The sequence below is a fragment of the Taudactylus pleione genome, unplaced genomic scaffold (assembly GCF_031769625.1).
Source record: "Taudactylus pleione unplaced genomic scaffold, aTauple2 ptg000043l, whole genome shotgun sequence".
NCBI lineage: Eukaryota > Metazoa > Chordata > Amphibia > Anura > Myobatrachidae > Taudactylus > Taudactylus pleione.
The window spans coordinates 4,789,247-4,812,869 of NW_028284445.1; the positions used below are offsets into that span (position 1 = coordinate 4,789,247).

At 42.6% G+C, this 23,623-nt stretch overlaps 2 protein-coding genes across 2 annotated transcripts in view; one reads left to right on the forward strand and one right to left on the reverse strand.

Moving 5' to 3' along the window:
• EXOSC8 (exosome component 8) overlaps window positions 1–6,958 on the reverse strand; it is a 49,217-nt gene extending 42,259 nt beyond the window's left edge. The window contains exons 1-6 of the mRNA XM_088460205.1: window positions 6,773–6,958; window positions 3,617–3,653; window positions 3,184–3,247; window positions 2,024–2,097; window positions 1,800–1,845; window positions 347–452 (exon numbers count right to left, since the gene is read on the reverse strand). Of these exons, the coding sequence (XP_088316331.1) occupies window positions 347–452; window positions 1,800–1,845; window positions 2,024–2,097; window positions 3,184–3,247; window positions 3,617–3,653; window positions 6,773–6,918 (473 nt within the window). The 5' untranslated portion in view covers window positions 6,919–6,958. The remainder of the gene's footprint in view (window positions 1–346; window positions 453–1,799; window positions 1,846–2,023; window positions 2,098–3,183; window positions 3,248–3,616; window positions 3,654–6,772) is intronic.
• Window positions 6,959–7,465: 507 nt separating this feature from the next.
• The window catches only part of ALG5 (ALG5 dolichyl-phosphate beta-glucosyltransferase), a 36,455-nt gene continuing 20,297 nt past the window's right edge, over window positions 7,466–23,623 (forward strand). The window contains exons 1-7 of the mRNA XM_088460206.1: window positions 7,466–7,676; window positions 9,028–9,199; window positions 12,863–12,909; window positions 14,987–15,055; window positions 16,246–16,338; window positions 19,989–20,102; window positions 23,122–23,181. Of these exons, the coding sequence (XP_088316332.1) occupies window positions 7,611–7,676; window positions 9,028–9,199; window positions 12,863–12,909; window positions 14,987–15,055; window positions 16,246–16,338; window positions 19,989–20,102; window positions 23,122–23,181 (621 nt within the window). The 5' untranslated portion in view covers window positions 7,466–7,610. The remainder of the gene's footprint in view (window positions 7,677–9,027; window positions 9,200–12,862; window positions 12,910–14,986; window positions 15,056–16,245; window positions 16,339–19,988; window positions 20,103–23,121; window positions 23,182–23,623) is intronic.

Below are 23,623 nucleotides of genomic sequence, written 5' to 3' on the forward strand. Positions count from 1 at the left end.
GCAGAATTGTATGTATTTTATCTCATGTTCTGTAGTATTTACACAAATCTGAAAACACAATTATAAATGCTGAGTGAGGCATGATTGACAGTTGAATGTTTCTAGAATGTGTATATGGATAGCCAGATAATATTAATCATCAAAAGGGTAGAAGATGATGTTCGTCCACAGTGACTAAAAATTGCAACTAAACTACTGATGTTTTGGAAACATATTCCAATGAAACTAAATAATAAATGTTTAATCTGAAATCCTTCCTGAAAATATGCAGCACATCTCTCTTAAAAATAAATATATATATAAAAAAAAAAAACACATTGTCCTAACACTTATTTAAGTCTCTTACTTTTCAATGACATCTGCAATGAACTGGCTGGCAACTTGAGCCTCTTCTCCGGGAGGTCCGGGGCGGAACCGAGGGGAGCACAATGGTGTGAGCTCTACATTAGGCACTGAAAATACAGAATACAGATGGTCTTAGAGAAAGTGTCTATGTTAGGTTAACGAGCAAATGCAATGGCCGATTTCTATAGATGGTTTTCAGTGATAGCGGACGTGAGAAGACTTATCTAGACTGTTAATAATTTGTTCTCACTAATCACTTATGTTATTTAGACACAAATCCAGAAATTCTTCAAAAGCAGCGATAGGCAACCGAATTACTTCAGGGGCAATCTTGGAATTTGAAAATAGCCGCACATTACTCTTAGGGCCTGATTCAGAGCTGAACGCTCTGACCAGAGCGCTCGCTCTGAATCAGGGCCCTCCTACCTTTTTTTGGAGCGTCCTCATGGACGCTCGCATAGCTGTGGGTTACCACCCACAGCTATAGCGAGCGTCCATGAGGATGGTCGCGATGGTCTTGACCATCGGGCTTGCGACGGAGACCCTGCGGTAGGGTCTCGCTGCCGCAAGCCCTGGAGTGATTTTGGCTCTATCAGAGCCAAAATAACTCCCACTGACATCACTAGTGATGTCAGTGGGGCCGGCTTGAGACGGGAGGCGTTCCCATGGGAACGCCTCCGTCTGGCAGGCACGCCCCCGGCACGCCCACCAAAGGGGGCGTGCTGTCAATCAACATCGACAGCACGCCCCCTTTGGTGCGAGACCCGGAGCGATGGAGAGCCCGTCGCTCTCCGGGTCTCACGCATGAGCAGGACGGAGCTCCCTCCGTCGTGCGCATGCGCAGTGGGGGACATCGACCCGCTTGTGAGCGTACTGCCGCTCACGAGCGGGTCTGAATGACCCCCTTAGTCCATAATAATTGAAATGAATACATTTGATCAATGAAAAAGACACCTATCTATAATAAGATATAAGCAGGCCTTATGAATAAGCATTACAAGCTGTAACAAATATGACAACAAGCAGGAAGGGACCAAGTGGAGGGGGGGACCAAGTGAGGGCTTGTAGAGATTCTCATAAGGACTTGCCCTGAGTAGTGCACCTTCAAAGTTCCCCGCAATTTGTTCTGAACACAACACTGGCTGAAGGAAAGGGCCGGTAATGCTGCAGAGCTGATGATTTTTCAGTGGACGGGAGCAATTTTTTGATACATAGACAGCAGTGAAACACGGAGGCGAACGGAGCATGTACCAACGCAGGCCGCAGAATTGCCCAGCGGCTCCTATTTCAATTCACTCATGTGTACGGGACCCTTAGTGTTTTCCATAGGGTTTATACATATTAGTTAATGAGGTTTCCCCGGTCCACTGGCCAAACCCAGAAAGTAGGAGACAGCTCAAATGTGCATCAGCATCTGCACAATCCTGTGTTATATTTCGCTAACATTTACTCACCTATGTATCCCTTATTAGGAGCATCTATTGCAGGGGTCGTGAACTCCTATAAAAAAGTACATGAAATACAGAGTTTGTTAGGTTTAATAACCTGTATCCATTTAGATACAGTACATGTCAACATCAACTTTGAACAGTACATAAAGGCGGATATTAACCCGTAATCTGCACTTTCCAAACGCAAACAGCAACTCTCACAGATTAGAAGAGACATATATACTTACAGCTTTAATGCCACATATAACAGTGCAGTTCCCGAGCTTCACTAAAGCTGAACCATTTGCTGTTGTAATAGACCCTGTAATAAAATTAAATATATAAAAAGAATTCTGAGGCCCGAATTTAAAAAAAAAAAAAAAAATGTATTACATACAAAAAAAAAAAAAAAAATCAATACAAATAGTTTCATGGCCACAGATGTTTTAGATTATAATATTAAAAATTAACAAAATAAATGCCACATGTCCTCTGGCAGGTCTTCAAAACTATGCTGAATTCTCACATAGGGAATTTATAGAGCGCAATTTCCATGCTGGCAAGAGGCATCATTCTTGTTATTCATGGTGAGAACAGAGAAATTTACTAATGAAAGACACCTAAACAGACCAATGCTTGATGTAATATACAGCGGCTGCAAAAATGTTTCACCAGCCCCAAAATCCCCCCGCCCTTTGAAATTTTTCATATTTTATTTTTTTTACATCAAGCATTTATTAGAGAATTGTGGTCACTGATCAACAAAGTACTCTGAATTTTTTTTTTATATTTATGAAAGATTAACACTTGTTATAGGCATCCTTAGCTGCAATTACAGCTGTAATGATATGTGGTTAAGTCTATCAACTAAGCACACGTGGATTGTCAGCCTTGTTTCTTTGCTATACTGTTCGCGTTCCATCTGGTTGGATAGGGTCCGTTGGCGAACGGTAATTTATCAATCATTCGACAGATTCTTATGCTGGATACACAATAGCCTATGTGTACCCAGGGTGATATCTTAGGCGGCGGGACCCGGCATCAGCAGGTGCATACACACTTGCCGATGCCGGGAGAGAAGGAGCGACAGTGGGTGCCATGCTGCATACGGCCTGGTTTAAGCCCGGTTTCTGTATCATATTCACACTAAGGGGTCAATCAAATTAGCTGCAATGTCCTTGCGGGTGCAAGTCACCACGGCAACAGCTACACTGTATGGCTGCCTGAACGCGATCAAAAGTGCTGGCAGCCCCATAGGGCTACAAACAAACTCGAGCGAGTTCAGGCTGAGAGCTGGCCGCGAGGGGTGCGAGATAAGGTGCCATTGCCGGCATATGTAATAATTTAATCTAGAAACAGGTCAAATGGACAGTCGTAATGGGCTACCCAACGGTTATCTGACACTTACCAACATTTATTGTGGTTGTCCTAAATTCGTTTAGATCTCGTCCATCAGGTCGACAATTCTCTTTCTGCAAAAAAATACAATAAACAAAAGCGTCCAAAAAAATTAAATGAAAAAAGCAGAAGTGTGAAGTCTTGGAGACCCTTAAATACTCTATCAGAATTATCCCGCTACCTTATAATGTAATATCAGTGCATGGCGCCAAGAGCTCAGACATAACACCCTACTGCAGGACCAACTTACCAACATGTGAAAGGTTGTCTCCAGGCAAAATATTCAATAACGAGATGAATTTATGCATTTCAGTTTGTAGAAATTAATATGTAATAATGTAGAGGGTGCTACAGAGGAAAATTTGATTTGCATTTTCTAATGTTATAACTCCTGAGTACATTATTACCATCACAGCAATATAGCTGACCACCAGTTTACTTACTAGAAATTTTCTGTAATATTCTAATGGTTCTACGGTCCTGTAGAGAGAAACAAAAGAGAGAAGATCAATGGAAAAACAATATAATTGTAAAATACATAACATAAAATACATAACATAGAACAGTTTAACTAATGCATCTATGAAGTATGTAAATAAATATATCTAACAAACCATAATTATGTGCCATGCTATACTCATGTGGCCCTATCCGTGCAGTCCTTACCAGAGAGGTTAGCAATTCCCTCCGAGTAAATAATATCCCTCATATGGGGTCTATGTACTAAGCCTTGGAGAGAGATAAAGTAGACGGAGATAAAGTACCAACCAATAAGCTCCCAATTGCCACATTATAGGCTGTTTAAAAAAATGACAGGAGCCGATTGGTTGGTACTTTCTCTCTCTCCAAGGCTTCGAGGGTGATTCAGTAGTGGATGGAATTGCAAAACTGCACGCAATCAGCTATACAATTCCGTTCTTGCATTATGTTAAGGCAGCAGGCGGCGTCATGCCTCCTGCATGCATTAATGATCCGAACTGCGTGCATGGACGCAGCATCGGATTATCTGCGTGATCCCAGACCAACCTTCGCAAATGAGGGAAAGAGGCCAGGAAATCTCCCTTAGCTGACGGAGATCCTGGACTCTTCTCTTCCCCCCAACAGCGGCAACATGCCTCCGTTTTGTGAAAAGGAGGCCGTCCCCGACCCCAAACGGCAGCAGACTGTCAATCACTTACAGTCTTGCTGCCACTCTGCGTGCGAATACGCAGGACCCGTACTGCACATGCGCAGTTCGGGTCCAGCGCCTGCACAGATTCCTGACCATCGGGAATCTGCGTTAAGCAGTGTACGGCTGTATAAGGCCCTTAGTACATAAACCCCATAGTGGTGATGAGCTTTCTGGTACCTTTTAACTTGATATGTTACATCTTTTCATGAAAAGATTTTTGTAAATAAATGTTGTGGAATTGGAGATAAATAGTTCAGGTGTACCCTCCTGGGCCCATTATCAGGCTCATCTCCTCCTCACACTCTCCATAAACTATCTTATTACATCGTTGTTTTTTTTCTTGCTGTTTCTTTTAGTGGAACGTGTTATAGTACATACAGCCCTTCCCGTGTTAGCTTTGAAAGAACATATATGGGGATTCAGTCAGTCGTGAGGTTCTGTAGTAGACTTGAGCATTAGGTTTATGCGCACAATACGGCTATTATGGTAATTATTATCATTTACTTATATGTCGCCACAAGTGTTCCGCAGCGCCTTACATAGTACATAGACAAATAGGTGACCAGTGACTTACAGTAAAGGACAAGGACATGGATAATATACATTGCTACATTAGCGACCATAACACCCACATAAGCAACAGAGCAAAGCAGCCATTTATTTGGTGCCCTAGTGGGGAGTAAGAAGCGGATGAAAGTAGAGAAGGAGAAGCACAAGAGGGAAGAGGGCCCTGCTCGTAAGAGCTTACATTCTGAAAACATCACACATTTTTGCTTGCACAAAAAAGTAACCACAGAATCATGCAGAAACATAACATGCAGCTATTATGGAACCCCCAATCCCCATTCCATGCGTTAGGTATATAAGGGACTAACTGAAGTACCTGGCGCTGCCCGGGTTTAAGTCTCCAAGATATTAAATTACCAAAGAGTTGGATGTAACTGTCAACATTTTAAAAATAATTAGCAGCTTAGCCGGGACCTCAAACGCTCCATTAGGCATCCCAGACCATCCCCAGGTCAAAGTTCTGCCCAGTGTACACCAACGGGAGGTCCAACCGGGATCTCAACCCCCCTAGTATGTCTTCTGGGATCCAATATTACCACTCTGTTAAGTTTTCGTCCAAATCCATCCAGTGGAAGGCCCAGAACAGGCTCCCCTGCTCAAAGTTCTGCCCAGCGTACATCAACAGGAGGTCCGACCAGGATGCTAACCCCCCCCCCCCCCTTAAAACCTGGCCAGGATCCAACTGGATCACATCGCGTTGATTTCATGCCAATCGGTGCAGGGGTGTCAGAATGCATAACCGGACAAACAAATTAATGTTATATATAAGATATCTGTACAATCCAATGCAGACGGTGATCAGGACTGACAGTTGTTTTAGGCCCATGCACAGAGCAATTGGCATAACATTTCCGAACTGGCCCTGTGAATTGCTGTCGGTATAGTTTTATATTACAGTTTTACTATTATTGTGTTAATAGACAAAACACAGTTAAATTTACAAAATATCAAGACCCCAGCTTGCTGTTCCCGACTCATTTACCAACACTCTAATAATATAGGAGGACGCGATCATAAGTCTATTTCTGACAAAGTATATTATCACTTTACAAGCAGCTAGTGATATCTCAGAACATCACAGTGACCACACAACTTGTAACCCCTGCAAGTACAACTTCAGAAGTCTGGGATTTCGCTGTTGAACGTATGAATGGTGCACATAGTGATTGTGCCTGTATGATAGAAGTTACAGCTGAGAATAATTCCGTTACACAGCAAGTGATTCAGTCAGTTAGTTGCATTAATAGCCAACTATTCATAACTATAGTATATAACTATAGTTAGCACCACTACAGGATGCCCAGGCTCAGTACTACACATGTGAGTGCTAGACTGTCATATATATCACTGCCAGACCAGCACCACCAGAGGATGCACAGGCTCAGTACTACACATGTGAGTGCTAGACTGTCATATATATCACTGCCAGACCAGCACCACCAGAGGATGCACAGGCTCAGTACTACACATGTGAGTGCTAGACTGTCATATATATCACTGCCAGACCAGCACCACCAGAGGATGCACAGGCTCAGTACTACACATGTGAGTGCTAGACTGTCATATATATCACTGCCAGACCAGCACCACCAGAGGATGCACAGGCTCAGTACTACACATGTGAGTGCTAGACTGTCATATATATCACTGCCAGACCAGCACCACCAGAGGATGCACAGGCTCAGTACTGCACATATGAGTGCTAGACATATATATCACTGCCCGACCAGCACCACCAGAGGATGCACAGGCTCAGTACTACACATGTGAGTGCTACACTTTCATATATATCACTTCCAGACCAGCACCACCAGAGGATGCACAGGCTCAGTACTACACATGTGGTTTCTACTTAACTCACTTGAAACCTGCAGCCATCGCTACCCCTTCAGCATGTGTCACACGATGATGATATCCCCGGTGACAATAATGCAATATGAGCAGAGAGGAACCTGTCCAGGCAGCTGCACGACAGAGGAAGTCACAGGAACATGTGCTGGAGAGCATGCACCAAACATCCTATATGGAAAGACATCCATATGAAACCCAGACTCCGCTATGCGCCCCCTGCTGGCCACATATGAGAACAGCATTACCAGGATGAAAACTACAATTACTACTGCATTGACAGAGCTGTTTGTTCCATCATCCCACTCTAATATGAATAACGTGTATTATTATGAATGTCCAAGTATAGATTAAAAAAATGCCAATGATCGTGTATCAGACCTGTCAACAGGAACCAGTTTAGTGTTCTAAATATTCCGCTTCTGCTTTTCCCACTTATTAATTATCATTAATAGAGAATGCCGGCCAACGCAGTGTCATTATTAGCTCTAGTATCAACATATAAATTATCACTTGAATAAAAAAAAAATCAGTCCGCTGCCTGAACAGATGCCTCATACTGATTCCTCCTATATGGTTGTTGGATTAGTGAAGGAAGATTCTTGTAGGGTCGGCTAATATATGTTGCGGCCACACGGTGGCGCTGCTCGGAGCTTGCGCGGCTGCCGGGTCTGAGTGTGTGGGAGAGTGTCTGGATCATCTGACGTTGTCACTTCCGCATAGGTGTAGGAGCGCTATAGGTTCCGGCATATGCTGCCCTTGTGTACACCGTGTCCCGGAAGAGAGCAGTCCCCGGCTACTGCACACACATACTCACGGTGCTGCGGGGAGACAGGGATGCAGCGGAGACCATGCTCGGCTGCCTGTGTGACCTGCTCCAGCTGCTGGCTGTTCTGGCAGCTCTCCTTCTGCTCCTGGTGAGGACCCTGACACTGCCTGCTGCATAACACATTGTGATCTTACTGCCTGTCACATCACTGGGGGACCAGGACTAGTTACACTATGACTGGCTTTATGGCCAAAATCTCAGCATCACCCACAGCAGAGATCCTAAGTGTCTGCTGCTTACTCTGTGTTTTGCAGTTGCTGACATCTATAATATTATTGTTTATTATTATTATTATTACTATAATTATTATTAAGGACCACAAGGGATCCAGAGATAAAATCAGCAAACTAGACCTTTGTGTTGTCTGTTATCATACTTGCAGGGACCATCTGCATAACTAAGATTGTTAGCTTCAGTTCAGGCATACGGTAAATAATATTCAGTATTGCAGGTAATAAAATACATATAATCTTTTCTTACAAGTGACTATGATTGTAATATCCATCCTATCTAGTGTACACTGTTTTGATATATATTCTATTAACTCTATAACAGAATATGTATAAAAACCACATACCTGGCTTATGAATTAAACGGCTTTAGTGCATTTTGTCTGGACTTTCCATGAGTGAGGAGATATGCAACATTAATGGGGCCTATTCATTAGCAGCCTATTCATTAGCAGGAGGTTTTGGTTGGATTGTTAGGAAAGTCTGCTAATTGTTAGCCGGCAAAGACCAGTGATGCGCGTGCACGCTGGGTCTTTGCCGACCCCGACTATCTACGGAACATGCCCGTCAATCTGACAACGCTCGTCAGGTTCGGCGTGTTCTGAGATAGGAGGTCGGGCTCGTTCACTGGAGATGTTCAGTGCGTTGCCTGCCCCGCGGCGACCTGAAGGTCTGATCGCTAGACGTTCAGACTTTCAGGTCACCTAATGGATAGGCACCTTAAATCTGAAAATAAATATACATGTGGCTATGAGCAATGCCTCTCCCAACTTCATTATTCTTGTAACAATGACAGTCATATCTGTAGCATCTAGTTTCAGGAAGTAACTATAATTCTCGATGTGTGACAGAGCATCCAACAGTTATTACAGTCCGTAATGCAGTAGCACAAGGTAAGGTGGAGTCTGCATACATAGCGACATTTCTAAGCTGTGTACTTTAAAAAAAAAAAAAAAACTTTATGCTGACAAAGTGGTAAATGTGTCACCTAAGGTCCTTTGTCTTGTACAGTTAGATAATGAATAAGTGTGTGTGCAGAATTGGCTACATGGTAATATACATCTTTCTCCACAGTCTACACATTTAATTTTGGGTATATTAAATGTTTTAAACATGAATAAATTGGCAAGTTGGTTATGGGTACATTATGCTCTTATGTTTTAATGTGAAATGCCGACACAACATAATGCCTGAACTATCTTTCCCCAGGTTGCGGTTGTAGCACATGTAACTGCCAAGAAAATGCCAAATCTGCATCGACACGAGGCAGAAAAGTTCTTCGTTGCCAGTAAAGGAGAAAAGAAGCTATTCCCCAGTATTCATGACCACCCGGAAAAAGACCTGTCTGTCGTGGTGCCTGCTTACAACGAAGAAGAACGGTGTAAGTGGGACAGGATATAATCCATGCAAACATTTAATTACTAAACTTAGAAATACAATTTATTCATTACTAGCTTCACACGGGAGCAATTTTGAATTTACAGTGATAGTCTCTTGTAACCGAGGTCTAATAAGATTGCCTTGTAGACGACATTAGTTGTTTTTCCTCCTGACGTCAACACGAAAAGATTTAGTTTTGGCGTGACACGCAAAAGGGCCACGTAAAGTTGTCCATGAGGAAAACAGTCTCCACTTAGGTTAACGCCAATCACGTTAAGTGCCTGTCCCTGGGCTTTATTTATGGAACCGTAAAAAAGGGGAAAAGCTTAAATTTTGTATCGGTAACCAGGGCTTACACCAATTTTTCTGGAGAAACCGGATAAGTATCAATCTCTACATGGTATAAAATAAAGTCCATCTATCTTTAATAGTTTAGGCAGTGCTCGGACATTGACTCGTCACTGCTTGGCTCCCTTTTTGTCATACATTAATGTTTCATACACCGAAATCTTCCTCGACAAATGCTCTATAAAATAGTGAAAACTGTATCAAAATCCACCCAGCGGTTCTCGGGATTAGCTCAGACAGACACTATATTATGTGTAGGTAATAATCTATTATTGTTATGGCGCCACCACTTGTCTGTAGCGCCATACTAGAATTAATAACAATGATACACAAACAATTCAATGTAAGAAGGTTCAAACAAACAGTACAAGAAGACAATCCCACAATGGGATCTTTAGACAACCCAGTGAAGTGACCAATGAGACAGTAGCATTCAATGACACAGTGCCCTGGGACAGGTGGACAGGAAGTATCTGAGTTGCTGTGTGTCAGTGGGGAGGGCACTGGAGACCGGAATAGCGCAGAGAGAGAACAAGATGTTGGGGGGGGATCATGCCCATGAGAGCTTACGCTCTAAGGGCTCAATTCAATTAGCCATGAATCCCGTCGCACCGTTGAGCAAGTGCGGCTGTATGCTTCAATTACAGTATCGCTGCGATGGGGGTGAATTGCGGTGCCATTACAACTCGCCCCCTTTGCAGCTAGTTAAAGGTATTCCCAAATACATATGCAAAATATTCAGAGACTTTGGGGTAAATTTACTAAGAGTCGAGTTTTTTAGTTTTTAAACTCGCTTTGTTTCACCAGAACTCGGGTGATTTTTTCCTCTAACAACTCGCAGATTTACTAAGAAGTGAGTTTAGGTGAAAGTGAGTTTTTCGATGGTGAAGCAGATCGAGTTTTTTCGTCCAAATTGCGAGTTTAGAGGAGAGTTTAGATACTCACCCGAGATTGCTGAGTTTTCTCTCTTCCAAACTCACCCGAGCCAGCAGCCTGAACATATCAGTGAGATATGTGTGTAAGCTGCTTGTGTGTTAAGACCTGTAAAAAACGGGTTAAATAATATAAAATAAAAAAATGACACAGGTTTCCCCCCCCCCCTTAAAGTTTTTAACCTGCCCCAGACTTGGCAGCCAGTCCTGGTTCCTAAAATTATGGGGAACAAAATGAATAGGTTTCCACCGTAATTTAAGAACCAGCATCAGGCAGCAGGGCCAGACCTGCTTCTAAATATAGGGTTAAAAAAATTGCGTGAGGTTCACCCTGTATTTGTGGTTCTCCAAATACCAGCATGCGAGGGAGGCTTGCTGGGACGTATAGTTCCACAACTAAAAACAATATTTAAACATTTATTTTACACACACTAACACTATCAACCCGGCACCCACCGCCCAGGGGTGCCGGGGATAGCCCCAGGCTATCAGCCCAGGACAGGGTTGCCCTGGAGAGGGGGACCCCTTTATTGGAGTGGTCCCCAACTCCCCAGGGATCCCTGGGCTGACTAGCGGTCAGGGCTGATGCTGCAGCTGGGGGGCCCGGTGAAAGGGGTCCCCTGGCTGTGGCATCAGTCCCCCCGCTAGAAAGGGTCTGGAGCTGGTTTTTAAATATAGGGTGAACCTCACACAATTTTTTTTAACCCTATATTTAAAACCAGGACTGACCCTGCTGCCTGGTGCTGGTTCTTAAATTATGGTGGAACCCTATTCATTTTGTTCCCCATAATTTTAGGAACCAGGACTGGCTGGCAAGTCTGGGGCTAGTTATGCTTTTTTTAGTCATTTTTTTTTTTTTTTTTTTATAAAAACACTTTATATTAGGTATACAGGCAGAAACATACACAAATCACACTGATCTGTGTATGTTTCTGCCAAACTTGCAGCTCAGAAGGTGAGTGTTTAAAACTTCTATTTCACAGTGAGCTTGCTATAATCTCACACGAGATTGGAAACTCGAATCTTAGTAAATTTGCAAGTTGTATCATTTTCATCTAAAGTACTTCCTATTTTGGCCAATGATGAGTTTTTTCGAGTTTGCAAACTCACATTTAGGCATTGGTCAGTGATGTCTCTGTCAGCATATCCACAGTCTTCATTTTTTAGACCTCACTCTTTTCCTTTCCCCATAAAGGGCTCTTTTCAATTCAGTGCGAATTGAATAGTGCCAGGAAGGAGCTCCTAGAGCTATTCAATTCAGCTCGCTGTTTTTTTGGAGAATGCCGGTTCCTGCGCCCCTTGCGCCTTAAATAGTGTTTAGTCGCGAGAACCGGCATTCTCCGACTAGCCCAGCGCGATGTTGTTTCCGCAGCGCTAAGGGCAGAAAACAGCATTGCGCCTGTAGTTTTGTCGAATTTCTCAGTCAGGGTTAATAGCGCGCTTAATTGAATAGCTCCAGGAGCTCCTTCCCGGGCGCTTTTCAATTTGCGTTGAATTGAATCGAGCCCAAAGAATGTTTTCACACCGTTGTTTTAGGGATTCCGTAATCTTTTCTCTTGTTTGAGCTTCAGCACTTATTTTGTGTTAGACAACCTTTAAATGTTTTTCTATTTCTTTTTTTTTTTTCTTTATTGAGGTGGTCCGTTTTTGCTTTTTCCCTTTTGTTTCTGTTTGCGTTGTTTATTTTAATTTTTTTATGGTTGTCTTATGTATCTGCTTTATCAAAATATTACCAATGGTTACAACAATTGATATCTATTGCTACTATCAGATATCTAATATTTTAATATTTTAGCTATATGTAATATTGATGTTGCAAGCCACTCTTAGCTAGTTTTAATTTAATGTTTGCTGCTGTTACATATTGTTTGCTAAATACTTGATAACCTTTACAGATTGTATACCCCCGAGTTCTTATCTGAAGGGGAACCATTAATAATCTGTTTTATGTAAATGTGTATTCTACCTACATATAGTTATTTAAAGATGACAATTATCAGCTATGGGATGATGCATGTATACATTTTACACTTCAGTAATTTTAGGTATGTTAAATCATATGCATTGTTTTATGCGTTCATTTATAATAGTGGAATTACTTTAACCTTTAACCATTTAATTGATTGTGTATAATTTTTATTCCACCCCTAAACTTCCTGCATTCATATTCGTCTCCATTGTCTTTTGAGCAGTGAACTTTGTACTCTTAGATGTTAATGCTTAATTATCTACTTATGACATTCATTAATCAATGTAAAAATTTCTATAACCTATATATGACTATAAAATGCAATTGCATAGTAGGATCATATCTACTAGTGCCTGTTTTACTACGTCCACTTTGTATTCTGTAATCGGGATTGACGTTTTCTTTTTACTTTCAGTGCCTGTTATGATGGACGAGGCATTGGTATATCTTGAGAAGAGACAGGTAATGGTAAAAATAGAAAAAACTTATCGTAACATTTAATATCAAATGTTTGGGGTCAGTAGTTTCCTCTTTTCCATGATGGCACATGTGTGGAGTGTGATGCACATTTGTAACCCCTGTATATTTTAGGAATGGAAGCCCTTTTTGTTCCCGCCCATTAAAAATCTCAACTTCGCATTTGACTATTCACTTATACCTCTTTTCCACCAAAAACCCTGGTCCGACCTGCGATTTTGGACATGGTTGCAATCCAGGTCGGACCCCATTTACACTGCACCTTCGATCTGGGTTACTCCCAGGTCAGCCCTGTTCACACTGAACTCAGGTTTGCCCTGCTAGACCTGTGAGGTCATAAAAAGTGGGAGGTGAATGCTCCACAACCACCAATCGTCTCATTTTAGGCATGACCCAGGTCGTATAACCCGTGTCGCACCGTTTACACTGCACCATTACTCTGATCCATCCTGAGTCAAACCCTGGTAGCTACCTGGGTTCGGATTGCTGGGTCACTTGACCTGGGTTAATTTTCAGGGACCCTTTTACACTGAGCTGCGACCCAGGTAGACCCAGCAAAAACCCAGGTTTATGCTCTGGTGTAAAAGGGGTATTACTCTAGCTGGTCTTTTCCCTCCACCTGGTGTTTCTTCTGCAGCTGTAGCCTCCCACCTCAGTGTGTATGGAAGATGGAGACTGTCCTATGGTCAAAAACAGGGTCTGTGTTCTGGTGCTTGCTACATTCCAGCAGTGCAGACTAATCTTGATTGAGTGAAAGGTATATTATAGGGAATAAGAAGCCAGGCTCCTCACATACAGGCAAATCCAGTCTGCCAATGGGTTTATTATATCTGACATCTTGTGGGCCAAAATTAGTTAATGATGGGGGTCAATCAGTTTTGCAAAAAATATGTATTAGGTCGGCTAGTGACTGCTCACTGGTTCCATTTATTTATTTATTAACAGTTACTGATATAGCGCCAGCATATTGCATTGCGCTTTACCATTGGGAACTAAATAGTAATAATATAAGGCTGGGTAATAACAGACAGACATAGATGTAAGTGGGCCCTGCTCACAAGCTTACGATTTATAGGGAAATAGGAATTTGAGACGTATTGCAAATGGTCCAGTCGGATTGCAGAGGTGGTCTACATGATTCAGTCACAAAGCAATGTTAGCCTGGGGTCAGTGGGTCACGTGAGTATTATTATCCTTTATTTAGATGGCGCCACAAGGGGTCCGCACCACCTTACAAGGTACATAGACAGAAACAGTAAGAGCAAAATAAGAGCAAACTCACTTACAGAACATAGCAGGACACCGTTTATAACCATTACTGCATCAGCAGTCATAATACCCAAGGGATAGGTGCGGAGGAGATTAAAAAAAAAAAAAAAAGACCAAATGTGTGGACAATAGGCCTGATTCAGAAATGGACGCAATGCCGATATTTAAGCAGATTGAGCGATTGTTAGCCATTGCGCATGCGTGTAAGACGCATTGAGCACGAGCAGCGAAGGGAAAGGGGGACGGTTAGGATACTGTCCGACAATTGTCGGTATCCTAACCATGTCAAGATGCCAGGAGTCCCGTACCCAACCTGTAGGGTAGAATAGTCCATGGAGGTTATGTGAGTGGTTCTGGAAATTGATAAGCTTGCCTGAAGAGGAGTTTCCATGTAACGCTTGAAGGTTTGGAGACTAGAAGAAAGTCTTGTTGTGCGTGGGAGGGCATTTCACAGAGTGGTTGCAGCCCAAAGACCAGCCCTGTAACTGTGAATGGGAGCAGGTAATGAGTGTAGATGAGAGAGGAAGATCTTGTGCTGATCGGTAAGTGAAGAGATGTATGTTGGTGATAGTTTTGTGTATGGTCTCATATGTTAGCAAAAGTATTTTATTTTGGATTCAATAAGGTACTGGCAGTCAATGTATAAACTGAAAGAGTGTATCAACAGAATGGCAGTAATGACTAAAAGTCCCTGTATGGGCTTATTTGGTATGATGCTAATATCCTTGTATAACGGTTAAGCTTTCTGGGACATGCAGGACTGTTAATTGTTGCAGTTTTATTTATTATGCAGAAGCGAAGTCCATCGTTCAAATACGAGGTCATCGTTGTAGATGATGGCAGTGCCGATAAAACAACAGAGGTAAGACCAAATTATAGAGCATGGGATTTGTCCAATGAATATTTATTTGTGACACATGTGACCTGTTTTTGGACATCAGCAGTTTATAACGCCCCTTTTTGTCCCATGCGACACTTGATCACTGATTCTGTAATGCGGTAAGCAATACACGCCTTCCTAAAGTGTTTGACAATGAAGGGGATACATACATCCCTTTCTGGCAATGCTTTCTTGAGTAGAAGCGCGTTAATTTATTGAAACTTCGGTGAATTTGAGAGGGACTTGATTGTTAAAGCACGGGAAAGGTAACATCACCAAGGGCAACAACGGCTAAGGGCATGCAGACAGTAGCATTTTGCATGGAAGTATTTGTCCCATCGTAATATAGAATTGCAATCACTTGTGGGATCTTGACAAGTGATTGCACTTTATCTCTCTCCAAGGCTTAGTCCATATCGGTCATGATGTGCTTTGGGGGAGATGTATCAAACTTTGGAGAGAGTGGAGAAGATGCCCATAGCAACCAATCAGCTTCCAACTGTAATTTTTCTAGCACAGTCTGTAAAATGACAGTTAGAAGCCGATTGGCTGCTTTGGGTGTCACTGTTGATTGCATGTTTACATAGATATCACTGAATGGGGAAAAATATATATATCAAACTCATTACAGCTTTAAATCAGTAAACCATAAATCAGACAGAAATGTGTAGTCCTAACTATCATGGCTCTGAAGAGGGTATATAGCGGCTGAGCCGGGGAGCCAAAAAATATAGATATAGTGGTCCTTCCCATAGCCTTGACTTAGGACAATTAGAATTCCTATTATCTTTGGATTAGAACAGCGGGTGTTTCTGAAGTCATTGCCAATGGAGCTGATCTGCATATCAGAAACCTCATTTGTTTTCTTAATAGTTAACAATATTTTAGCCTGAAAGAATGTAATTCCTGATATAAGCTGCAAAGAGAGCTAGACAGCCTATATTCTGGTTACAAGTTCTCCGTACGCCCTGTCAGTGGTAGTTTGAGTTACGATCAGTGTCATAGGGTTCTGCATCATACATATGGATTTATTTGCTGCTGATGGGTGCATGAGTCTGTATTCCTGCTCTTGTCATATTATAGACATTCTTCTAATACAGATTTAAAAAGCAAACTAAAAAGTGTTGAACAAGTCCTCAGAATCTCTTGTTTTTCTCCTTTGTTTTGTTTAGGTCGCCTTGAACTATGCCAATAGATATGGAAGCGATAAAGTTCGGGTGCTAACGCTAGTAAAGAACCGTGGCAAAGGTGGAGCTGTCCGGATGGTACGTGGATCATAATGTATTTTCACATTTTAAGATAAAAACACTATTAGACCCAGCAAAGGGTATTATTTGTAGTACTGCCTATTAATACCTACAGATGTGCCCACATCTTACTTCCTTGTGCGTTAATCAGCCCTTCTAGTCGTGCCACGTCGTGGTGTGATTCTGTAGCGCCAAGCGTCTTTTTGCGCAACTTTTTACTGTCAAATGCATCTTATTCACAAAGCGATGCCAATAGGACGCACTTCTGCGTCCTATTGGCATCGCTTTGCGAGTAAGACGCATTTAATGGTCCTATTGGCATCGCTATGGGCGTCCTATAGGCATTGCTGTGCGGATAAGACACATTTGACTGTAAAAAGTCGCACAAAAAGACGCTTGCCGCTACAGTGTGGCACATCGCTCACGCGTTATGTTTAACGTGACTTGTAGCGCCCAGGGGGAAGATGTATGTGGACACATTTATAGGTGTGATCCTCAGTGACAGGGGTCTTCTTTACAATTTGTTTTGACATTCTTTTCACAGCTATGTGTTGGTGTGGGGTTTGTAGCACAATCCCAAATGTGGAGGTGTTTTCTATTTGTAAGATGTAACTTTGGGCCTGATTCAGCAAAGGAGAGAGTGCACGCACTTGGCCGATGTTTTTGTACTGCGCATGAATAGCACTGCGCGTGCGCGAAATAGCCAGTGAGATCGGGTTATGGAACGCAGACTACACGCAGTGTGTACGCAGACCTTTACGAAACTGATTGACAGGAAGTGCCGTTTGTGGGTGGTGACAGGGGGTGGTCAGGCAAACGAAGGCGTTATAACGCAGTTATAGGGGCGTGCATAATTAAGGCAGTGCGGCGGCATACGCAGCCATACCGTAAGCTGTACAAAGGAAGTGGACAAAATCCTGCGGCAGGTCAGGTCAACCACTAGTATGCTTATGGGTCCGATGGTTCTCGATGTTTATGGTAACTTGCTTGCTGATCACACTGTGAGTAAAGGGAGATGGGTGGCTTAATATGGGGGCTGGGCGTCTGCATCTTGTGTTGCAGTCTCCGTGTGTATGCATTGATTAGCATATTCTCGCAGCAGACGGGTGTGGGCGTCTGCTAGCGTGCGTTCCTTGTTGAATCAGGCCCTTCGTTCCTTAGCTGCAATGCAGCAATGTTCTTTGCTATTTTGAAATTCAGATTTATTTTTCCTTAGCCGTGTCAGCAACGTAGCAGGACCAGGGTTTTTTTTTTTCATTTTGAAGAACACTGGGTTTAGGAAGAAAAGAAGATAACGCTCTTCTCTGTAGCCTCCATAGGATTTCATACAAAAATCCACGAGAACGGGCCACAAGGGGGGTGGATTGCGGTGGGTTTGGCGGTGTTTCCACACAGTTACAATGGCAAATTGCCACCCTCGTATCTAATTGAATTGAGTCTTTAAAATACTTCAAGAGCACAGTCCACTTTCATATACTTGGAATGTATAAACATGCTAACAGGAAAACAATAACCTTGTGAGATCAGGGGGCAGATGTACTAAGCTCTGGAAAGTGATAAATTGGAGAGTGATAATCTACCAACCGATCAGCTCCTAACTGTCATGTTACAGGCTGTGTTTGAAAAATGACAGTTAGGAGCTAGGTGGCTGTTAATTTATCTCTCTCGAATTTATCACTTTCCAGAACTTAGTACAACTGCTCTGCTTGCTGAATCAAGCCCTATATCTACCCAATCAATTGTGCCATGGGTAGCAAAGAGTACAGCGACCTGTGCATGGTGGGAGGCCCAATAATAAAGTTTAATATCTAGGAACCCTCTACTTCATATTTTTAATATAGTTTGCTTAATTTGTGGGAGCTTCCCGTTACAAACAAACCTGGAGAACCTCTGTTTTGTCTCTTTGAACACTGAGGGCCTGATTCAGAGGCGCACGTCATGACTATGTCGTGCAAGCAGCCCAAGTTTCCAGTGTACGCATACATCTGGGTCACACTGGGCTTGCATCCTGATGGTTACCGCTCTAGGGGGTTTATTTACGACAGGACAAATTTTTCTGAAACTTAGGAGCCAGGATGAAAGTGTAGGAGCCAGACCCCCCCTTCCCCCCAGGCAGCATTACTGAGCACCTACGCCCCTGACAACCAACCCCCATGGCCATACCACTAACTGGGTGCCCCAGTAGTAATCCCCCCCTCTGCAGTGCCCCCAGTAGTAATCCCCCCTCTGCAGTGCCCCCAGTAGTAATCCCCCTCTGCAGTGCCCCCAGTAGTAATCCCCCCTCTTCAGTGCCCCCAGTAGTGGTTCCCTTATGTAGTGCCCCTTTAATCAGTGCCCCCCCCCTATGCATTGCCCCATTAGTAGTCCCCTATGCAGTGACCCCAGTAGTAGACAACATTATTAATTTCCCCTAGTAGTGGCCACCCCCACCTATGCAGTGTCCCTACAGTAGCGGCCATCCCCCCTATGCACTGCCCCTTAAAAAAAAAAAAAAACGTAACTTACCTGTTATGACGTCTCTCCCAACCTACTGCGGGGTGGAACAGGAAGTTGGAGCTCATGAGTGAGCTCCAGCCGGCTCACTCCCGTGAACGACGCAGCAGCAGTCTGACAGACTCTCATCGGCTGCTATAACAAACATACAGCCGCCGCTGGCGGCTGTATGTTTGCTACTCTGTAGTGTGGACCGCGCTCGCGGTCTGCACTACAGGGCCCGGTGGTTGCTGAAAACCTGGTCGCCAGGCAGCCAAATCTGATCACCATGGCGATCTGACTTCCGGGTTTTGTCGAGCCCTGATTTACGAAGCGCCGGGTTTTAAATCGCAGCACTTGTGTTCGTGTCCGATATTTAAAGGGGCGATGCTTTTACTAGCCGTATATTGCAAGTGAAAGTTCTCCTGGTATAGTAGAGTGTTCTAGTAAGTAGGGATATACATCCCAAGATACTTTAATTGTCCTGGGCTGCCACTTTAATTGACAGGAAGAGGTAAGCTAGGTCTTGCCGTTCTTACCATTTAGTATCATTAATCCTGTTGCCAGACACTCAGCCATAATCATCTGTGATCCTAATGAAAAGGGTTCCCAACCACAGTCCTCAAGGCACACTAACAGTCCAGGTTTTAAGGATAGCCATACTTGAGCACTGGTGTCTTAATTAGTACCTCAGTTATTTAGATTTAACCATCTTTGCTCAAGCATGGATATCACTAAAACCTGCACTACTAGTGTGTCTTGAGGACCGAGGTTGGGAAAGACTGTTTGAGGTTGGGAGGGTCCTTAGTGGTTGGGTGAGGGTAAGGTGGATGTCATCCGCAAAAAAAAAAAAAGAACTTTTGTATTCTGAGCCTCCCGCATCCACTCTTCTAACATCCAGGGACACACAAATCCGCTCAATGACGAGGGCAAACACCAGCGGGGAGAGGGGACAACTTTGCTGCATGCCATTTTAGAACCTTTTAATTTACAGCCTTACTTCTTTGTTTATTTTTCTTTACTTGAAAACTGTAGTATTAGCAGTAAATTAGCCTCTAATTTCAATACTAATGTGTGCCAACACTGATATTGGCTCAGTATGGCTGTCCAGTTACTGCCTACTCTGTGTAACACATGTACTTTGGAATCTTGTCTTTTCTCTTTTCCTGCATTATCTCAATGTACTGGATTTGCAGGGAGTCCTGGTTGCTCGAGGAAAGACCATCTTAATGGCTGATGCTGATGGAGCTACAAAGTTTGCAGATCTAGAAAATGTGGAAATCGGACTTAACAGTCTGAAGCCCTGGCGGGTGAGTCATTCACTCACTGCAGCGCGAGACTTTGCTATACTGTCCTAGGAAAATTACTTTCCAAGCTTAATAACCTACGTTTTTGTAAGTGTTTGATAATTAATTTTAGACAAATAAAGATCTAAAAAATAAAATGAGCAGTAATCTTCAGACTTGGAATAATAAAACAAAAAGTCTTCATTCTAGCACCCTGCACTATCACAACCTTTGCAGTTCCTCTTTCCTGCCTGGGGTGTCACTCTATGCTCTGGTGCTTCTTTAGTTTGTTACATCAGCTGAATTATTATTATTATTATTACCGGTTATTTATATAGCGCACACATATTCCGCAGCGCTTTACAGAGAATATTTGGCCATTCACATCAGTCCCTGCCCCAGTGAAGCTTACACTCTATATTCCCTAACACACGCTCACACACTAGGGTTAATTTTTGTTGGGAGCCAATTAACCTACCTGTATATTTTTGGAGTGTGGGAGGAAACCGGAGTACCCGGAGGAAATGTATTTACATACATGCGTACACACTAGATGATGTGAACGATATATCGTACGATCTGGCCAATATCTGGCGGATCGTACAATATATTGTCTAGTGTGTACGCAGCTTTAGTACTCACGTGTCCTGTTTATGCCGATAAGGATAGCACATTTGTCTGTGCATCCAACAGCAAACAGTCTAACACAGTCTAAAGGCGGATATCCACTACTAGATATACAAACGATTATGACATTGCAATCGTGCTGTCGTTTGTATATCTAGTGATGTGCCTAGACTGAACGTTCACTCGTTCAGTCCAGGCACATCCATCATCCCCGCACATGCTGAACCTGACTGGATCGTCAGGTTGACCAGCAGGTACGGGGGATGTCAGAAACGACCAGCAGGCACGCGCATCGCTGGTCGCTGCCGACCAAAACATGCCCGATGCATGCGCGATTTGCAAGCGATTGCACGATAACGTCGTTATCGTGCAATCTCTTGATAAAATCGCCTAGTGGATACCCCCCACACTGCCCATAATAATTCCAGCCCAACAGTTATTTATTGTGTACGTTTAGAATTTTCAAAAAGAGGTAACTAATGACATCACATCCCCAGTTTTGGCCAATCAGTCCATTCTCAGAGAGTCAAATCTTCATAGCAAAATGTAGGTCTCTTATCTACAGCAAATTACTCAGAAACATTTTACATTTTTATAGAGATTTTAACAGTTTCTTATATAGCGCAACAAATTCCTTCGCGCTTTACAGACATAGAGATATATATATATATATATATATACACTGTGTGTGTGTGTATGTATGTGTGTGTGTGTATATATATATATATATCTATATATATATCTCTAATTAGAAACTGACACCATTTTTGTTATTTCAGCGGATTTCCAAAACACATACAATTTGCAATTATATAGTGAATATGATTTTAAAGTGCAGATTGTCATCTTTAATTTGAGAGTATTCACAACCAAATTGGGGCAAGGTTTAGGAATTACAGCTGTTTAATATGTAGCCCCCTCTTTATCAAGGTACCAAAAGTAATTGGACAATTGAATCAAAGCTGTGTCATGGACAGGTTGTGGGCTATTCCTTTGTTATTTCTATATGAATTAAGCAGGCAAAATGTCTGGAGTTGATCCCAAGTGTGGTATTTGACTTCATGTTGTGGGTTTACAGCAACAGCTTCCAAATACAATGGAGCTCTCAGTGCAAGTGACACCGGCCATCCTCAGGCTGCAAAAATAAAATATCCATCACGGATATGACGGGAACCTTATAAGTGGCCAAATCAAAGGTTTGGTACCTTCTTAGAAAAACGCTCTGGTGATCTCGGCAACACAAAAAGGTCTGACATCCAAGGAAGACAACAGTGGGGGATGATCGCAGGATACGTTCCATTGTAAGACCATTCACAACATCCCGCCAAATGAAGAATGATGTCCAGGAGGTAGGGATATCCTTATCCAAGTCTACCATAAAGAGAAGACTTCACGAGAACAAATACAAAGGGTTCCCCACCAGGTGCAAACCATTCATAAGCCTCAAGATCAGAAAGGCCAGTTTAGACTTTGCTAAAAAAAAATAAAAAAAAGGCAACCCCGTTCTGGAACCGCATATGAGACGAACACCAACCTGAATGATGAGAAGAAAAAAGTATGGAGAAGGCTTGGACTGGCTCATAGTCCGAAACATACCACATAATCTGTAACACACGGTGGAGGCAGTGTGATGCCTTGCGCATGTATGGCTTCCAATGGCACTGGGTTACTAGTGTTTATTGCTGATGTGTCAAAAGTAGCCGGATAAATTCTGAAGTGTATAGGGATATACTGTATGCCCAGATTCAGCCAAATTCAGCAAAGTTAATTAGACGGTGCTTCACTGAACAGATGGGCAATGACCCAAAACATACTGCGAAGGTGGAATATTCTGCAGCCAATCACCTGATCTCCACTCCACCGAGCATGCATTTCACTTGCTGAAGACAAAAATAAAGGCAGAAAGACACATGAACAAACAACAACTGAAGACAGCTGCCATAAAGGCCCAGCCAAGCATAACAACGGGGGGAACCCAGCATTTGGTGATGTCCATGGGTTCCAGACTTCATTGCCTGCAAAGGATTCTCAAAAAAGTATTAAAAATTTACTTTTTATTTATGATTTGTCTAATTACATTTGAGACCTTGAAAATAAAGGTCTGTGTTAAATTTTAACAATTCCTAAACATATCATACAATATTTTTGTTCGAGACCCCCCTCCCCCCCCCCCTTTGAATTAAAGCTGAAAGACTGCAATTAAATGACATCTCCATTGTTTAATTCAAATCCATAGTGGTGGCGTACAGAACCAAAACTATGAAAATTGTGTCCATGTCCAAATATATACATATATGGACCTAACTGTTTATATAAAATTTCTGCTTATACAATGTACTCTGTACTATTTCTAAATATCTGTCAAGTGTACTGTGATGCTATTTCTACGTAATAATGTCTCTGTTTCCCACGTTAGGATAACATGGCAATATCATGTGGTTCACGCGCTCATCTGAAGGAAGAGTCTATAGCAAAGGTAAATAATATTATTCCCAGGTACTATAAAACCAATTTCTAACTGAACTAATTTCTTTAGTTTTTCTGTCAGATAGGAATCCATTTGCTTTTCATGTTGCATTGAGGCTCTGTAATAGTACATGAATGGCCAAACATAACTGCGAGAATCTGCTATTGGTGGTAGTCTATTCTGAATATTTCTTACCTAAATGTTAATTGTAAGTACATGGGGGTCTATTTTACTAAACCTTGGATGGTGATAAAGTGCCAACCAACCAGCTCCTCAAACAGCCTCTGACATGGCATTTAGGAGCTGATTGGCTGGTACTTTATCTCCGTTCACGTTTTCGACATCCAAGGCTTGGTAAATAGACCCCTTAGTCCTGGATTTGGGGTTTATTATAATATACCGTATCACTGTAGCTTGCTGGAATTTTTAGGTCATGTACTGTCCAATTTTT